This window comes from Sciurus vulgaris, assembly GCF_902686455.1.
Source record: "Sciurus vulgaris genome assembly, chromosome: 11".
Taxonomy (NCBI): domain Eukaryota; kingdom Metazoa; phylum Chordata; class Mammalia; order Rodentia; family Sciuridae; genus Sciurus; species Sciurus vulgaris.
This window is the reverse complement of record NC_136472.1, coordinates 42,026,471-42,032,470: the sequence shown is the minus strand read 5'-3', so window position 1 is coordinate 42,032,470 and position 6,000 is coordinate 42,026,471. Positions and strand designations below refer to the sequence as shown.

The 6,000-nt window shown below is 40.2% G+C and overlaps 1 protein-coding gene across 9 annotated transcripts in view; it reads right to left on the bottom strand.

Annotated features, from left to right (window-relative positions):
• Positions 1-1,893: 1,893 nt before the first annotated feature.
• Positions 1,894-6,000, bottom strand: part of MPPED2 (metallophosphoesterase domain containing 2) — a 167,929-nt gene continuing 163,822 nt past the window's right edge. For all 9 annotated transcript variants that reach the window (XM_079102784.1, XM_079102779.1, XM_079102780.1 and 6 more), the window contains 2 exons: positions 5,006-5,119; positions 1,894-2,408 (listed from right to left, as the gene is read on the bottom strand). In XM_079102784.1, coding sequence (XP_078958910.1) covers positions 2,290-2,408; positions 5,006-5,119 — 233 coding nt within the window. In that variant the 3' untranslated portion in view covers positions 1,894-2,289. The remainder of the gene's footprint in view (positions 2,409-5,005; positions 5,120-6,000) is intronic.

Genomic DNA, 6,000 nt, shown 5'->3' with positions numbered 1-6,000 from the left:
GAGCTTAGCTCCTGGTACAAGAGCCAGGTGAGATTTCCATTCAGCAGTCTACCTCTTCGAGCCTTGAAGTCAATACTCTCTTCTACTGAGGGAGCAGGTCAAAGGAAGGTTGTGAATTTCTTTCAGAACTTACTTTGGCCCATCTTAGCAACCATGGCCATGGACCTCCTCTCCTTGGTAAGCTTGAGCATCTTCTCTGCAACCTTGGACTACAATGCCCACCACAGGCTCTGTGTGACATCTAAGATGCTTAACGAATGCTAACAACTACAATGGACCATAATGATTAAAAGTGAATCTGAGCTGAAATTCAGGCCTAGAACATTCTCTCTGCTAGTACAGACATTGAGAATTCCTTGTAGGAATTGCACCAAAGGATTCACAGGTAAGATGTACCCAAATGCAATTCAAGAGGCATTGATGGAGAAGTAGACTCTGGAGATACACTGTGGATATACTGACTTTCTTCAGTGGTCCTTCCAGAAAAAAATTTTTAAAATGCACCATTTTCCCTGCCCCACTGCCTGCCCCCTCCTGGCTGCTGAAGCGTTTTATTGGTGGATATTATTACAAGAAAAAACAGTGATGGGGAGATGGTGACTTGCTCACAGGGACAAATGAGAATATGCAGTGATGACTCTATCATTAACAGCTTACCCATACAAACACACCTGAAATGGTATCCACATACATAGTCACCCCATTCCCTCAAACCTTACGAGGGCCAAAGATGAAATCTGCACCTTCTGAAATCTACGGCAAGATAGATGACAATACAATGGAAGGACAGACCATGCTGGGGGCCTTACTGACCTACCGGCCAGCTTTTGAATAGTGGGCAATTAAGTTTATTGAAAATTAGAAAAAAAAATCTTGTATTTTAATTGTTCTGAAAGGGATTACCATGTTGCATACGAAGAAATTCCTACTTCCACAGGACGAAACTACCACCCTTCTACCAGCCAACCCTCCAAACAGCACAGATTTAAAAATCTTGCAATTTTATTTGCATATAAAGGCCGCTAGATATAGAATATCACAATAAATTTAAAGAAACAACAGCTTTCCTAAATTTCAAGATAACATAAAATAGAATAAAGCTCAACAGCATTTACAATGGGAAAACAGAAATGACTATTAGCGACAATATTTTGTGCTAGCGAAGATTGCATCGACACACAGTGCAAAATGGGAGAGGGGGAGAGGAAGTAAGAAGACAATTCAGGGCATTTAAATAGAAAGGACAACTAAGCCTTATTTTAGTTAGCTTTCATTGCATCCATTTAAGTCTATACACGCTTGTAACTGTACCTAGATTTAACTCAAGCTCTTTAAGACCTTGAGTTCTGAGAAAATGTGTCAGTTCCTTCGGACTTCTCAGGTGCTGCCATACAGCAACCCTTGGCAGTTGTACTGTCCTTGGCAATGTTAAACTCCTAACTTAGTCATAGTACACAAAAAATACTTATATGTATAAACCCATATTGAAAGGAGTCTGCACACTCATTTTTTTTTTTTTTTTTACTGCATGAAATACCTGCTCTTGGCAGGTTCATTTTCCATATTCTTAAAGCTAAAATAACTTAAAAGAAACGAACAAACAATGAGACCTTGTAAAACCACGATATGGATCTCACTAGCTAAGCCATCCTTTAAATGAGGGCTGTGTCTCCCCTTGACACACAGTCTTCTTCTTTCCAGCAAGAATGTGAAGAGAAGGCTTTTTCATGCCCACTTCAGTTGAGAAGATTGCTTTAAATCAGGGCCACATCTGCAAAAACGAAGCATTACCAAAAATACGACAACAACAAAATATTAAAAAATAAAATACTTCAAATAATACTCTTAAACAGTTGTGCAAATCTGGGTGGTTTTTAAAACACTGTCTACCTGTTTCCTTTTTTTTTTTTTTTCTTTTTCTTTCAGCTTAAAGCATATTAAAATAAGACTTCTATCACTTTTTAAAAGAAAGCTTGGCTGTCCTTTGGCGAACACTAACAATTTACAATGGCGTGGCCTTTGAGAAAACAGAAGTCATTTTACAAATTCACAATGCTCCTTTGATTTCAAATGGGTGCCCCATTTAAAAATAAAAATAATAATAATAATAATAATAATAATAAAGAAGAAGAAGCACAACCTCTAGCATCATTTTGTTTTGTTTGTTTTGACAATTTACAAAAAGAACTCACAGCATTTGGAAATAAACGAGTAAGAGAATGTAAGTTTATAATTAGAAAAATGGCAGTTTGTAGACCTTCCTCATATTCCAATAGGGCAGTCAGAGCTTCAGGAACCCTGTGGGTTCGGAAGGTCAAATATAATCGGAGGGTTGGTCGGTTGAAAGCTGACTGTACATGTGGAGGCATTGATGTACGTTGTGTAACCGTCGGTCATGATGCCGTAACCTGTGGGGAGACAGTGTCACAGTTACTGTAATGTATACAAATGATGGTGGCAGAACGCAGGGCTGTCAGGCAAGGCAAACAAGAAAGCCTTTGTTAGTGGGCAGGGAGTTGAAATTCAGTTGAGCCTGCCTGCCCAGATCCCAGGACTTTTCAGGAGCAGCCGTCTGATTTTATTCTATTTTCTTTAAGGGGGGGGGGGGGGGATTCTCCACTTCGACAAAGAGTGATTCTTTTTTCTTATTTAAACACTAACCTTGTCAGGGAAAGACTGTGATTTCTTTAGTAGGGAGAATGAAAAAAAAAAAAAAAAAATAGCAATCCCACCCCCACCTTTTTAAAATAGCATTTTCATTTCAAAGCCCTGGTATGAACTATTGAGTTCTAGGGAAGGAAGCGAGTAACCCAGGAGAAACTCCTTGGGGACAACAGACCAAATTCCAAGTGGGCTTCGGGGCAGGTGAGGAGAAAGAACTCTGGGAGTTGGGAGATGTGGACATTGGGCTTCCATTGCTATGGAATAAACTGTCTCTGTGAGAGTTAACCATAGGTGATTTTACCTTGAGTCCTAAGCTTACCTGGGCACTGGATCAAGCAAAATCAATCCCTGCCTGCAGCAGAAACCTCTCAAGACCTATTGGAAGAAAGCTAAGAAAACTTCCCTAGAACTTTGGCATGTATCCTTCTTTTATAGTTTTTATATGCTTAATTTTAGGACATTTGGAAGTTTGCACATTTCCCTGGATACCATCTATTTGCTTTCCAGCCTCTGCAACTAAGTTTGCAATTCTACATCGATAACAGGCTCTAAAGGCATGTAAAAATATAACCATGAAGAAATAAAATTACCAGGACTTAGAGAAATCACTGATAAGGTTCTTTTTCTCCATTTGCTAAAATTTCTGCAAGTAAGCCTGTGGAGAGCTTAATGAGGGTCAATGGAAAAATCTCTTAAGAAAAGAAAAGAGGCATTTAAAATGTGCACTGTTTAGTTCTGGGGTCATAAAGTCTTGTTATCTCTCTCCATCAAGAGGTTGGTATTTGCCCTCTCTCTGCCCTCTTCAGCTGTCTTAAGTGAATAAAAGCGAGACAAGTTTATTTGAATATGATCTCCTCCTTTTTAAGCAAGTTTATTATTTTGGGGCTTTAGTGGAATTCCCCAATTGTCTGGCTAGTTTAAAGCTAATTAATGATTTAAATTTTAAAAAGGTGGGGTGGGGCGTGGAATGCAATCTCGAAGGAATGCTGGAGGAATTCAAACCAGTTTTCAAGATCATCCCACCCCCCCGGAAATGCAACTGAGATATGAATTCTCATCTCTGGTCTCCTCTCCCTGTGTCCTACCCTCCTTCATCACATCATAGAGAAGCACCCTTCTTCGCGGGAAGTACAGGGGAGCCAGGGCAGGCTGGTGTCTGCTGCTTGCTTTGGAGGAGCTGCATCCCTCTTTTCCATCCACTCAGCTGATGCCTGTGCTTGGAGCAAGCTGAATTTTCTCTGGCCTCAGTAGGATGATTTTCAATATGCTCTTTATTACTCACATAACCAGGAAGCCACTGGATTTGTGGGCTTTGAAAAGCAAACTTTGTTTTTTGCTTCGTCAGGCACATAGCCTTGTACACCTCAACCTGACTGCAGCTTCATAAATTACTGCAGGGAGCAGCTGCAAGCAGTGTCTGGGGAGAACATGGTGGCTGCCCACATAAATGCACCCATTGCACATAAACGTGTGCCCCTGGTAGAGCCTTGTGGGCTCAGAAAACCTAAGGCCAGCTGAAGAAGGGCTTTGTGTCTGTACAAAAGCCCAGTTACCTCTGGTTTGAAAAAGGCAAGAGAAGCAAAACCCAGAGCCCTGAAACCTCCTTTGAGGCTTTAGTTCTGTGACCTTGACTCAATTTACCTTGAAAGGTAGAAAATGGCAACTGGACCAGTTCCCTAAAATTTAGGGGTGATTTAATTACTCTGTTTAGTCTCAGCCTGAGCTAATTGTGCTGATGATTTCTGAGAAGTCCGAAATAGTTTTCTGAGGTTAGCAAAGAAACATCTATCTCCAAGTGCACTGGTTCCTTTTGCTTCTGTTGAACATTCTTCATTGCAGGGTCGCAGTTATTTTTCAGAGAATGCCTTGCCTTCCTGAGTCTTTTTATACATTCCATATGAAACACAATATTTATAGGTAGGGATGAACTACAATAGCTTTAAATAGCTTTTAATATCCAGGGTATTTCTTCTAACCCTCTTAAAGAGAAAATTTGTCTTTATGTATCTCAGGCTTGCATTGCTGCAGTGATTATCAAATATTCCTCATTACAGCTCTGAGATTCTAAGAAGCTGCCTGGGGGTATGCTGAGTTTGTGGTAAGGTGGGCCAGACATGGTCCCTATACTCTACTCTCTGTAAAAGAGAACAAGCAGTTCCATATAAAATATTTACCAGCTTTATATGTGGATTTTTCTCAGAAGATTTCATCATATTAAAGGATTCCACTTCTAAAATGTTGAAGAACTGCTGCTCCTGTTCTTCCCAGTCTAGTTAAGCTCTCCCCTTACAGTGAGACTGAGGATAATCACAGAAGATGTCATGAATCCCTTTTCGCTTACCTTCATGAATGCCACCAAACACATGGAGCTTGGGTCGAACTCGCCTCTGGACCGTGTTTAACAGCTCCACGCAGCCCACCCTTTGAAGCTCCTTTGGAACCCAGTCTCGAAAACCTAAGGGTGAAATGCAATCAATACTCTTAATTTTCTCTCTTCAGGTAAGGTTTCATTTAGACTTTCAGGAAGCCATAACTCACAGAAGGATTATTACATTATCTGTAATCCCAGCCTCTCCATTAAAGCTCACAATGGCTTTTAAGAAACTTTTCACTCGTCACTTTGTCTTCTTTAGGTTCTTGAATTTTTTTTCTGGTTTCCATTTTTTTTCCAGTTAATTAACATTTTTTTTTTTTTTTTTTTTTCTGTAAGGACTTTGATTTATTCAGCCACGGGTTTCAAATCTTCTTCATGGGGCTCAATGACATTTATTCATTTATTCCCGGCAGCCCCATAACATCTCTTTCTCCCTCAATTCAGTTACTTTCTCTTTTTAATTTTTTCTTTCTTACACTTTCTTAGAGCAGTTTACTTCCAAAATGGTTCAAAGAGAGAGGACAGGAAGCGAATCATCTGTGAACTGGCCACAAGATCCCTTGCTCTCTTCAGAGACATCAGCTCTTAACCCTTGGTCTTGCCCGTGACCAATGCTTTGGAATGCCCAGTTGCTTCTCCACAGTCTCCTCTCCAGCAATAAGCAACAACATGACCTCATGGTGGCATCCAGCAAGTTGGGGCTAATTGACCACTTTTAAAGTAAAAGCCACTTAGTACCATGCTTAATGCAGAAAATCTATAAAAACTGACATCAATTATAGCCAAAGTCAGCTATATGGATGATTATGATCTGAAATGAAATCCATACACCTCAGCGGGATGGAGTGCAGGTGGGAATCCATTCCACTGTTCCATTAGGTTATTCCTACTATTTAGAAATGAATGGACAGAAAGGAACAGCCTTCTGCTTCATTTGGCCAAACCGTAGACATGAATATTTA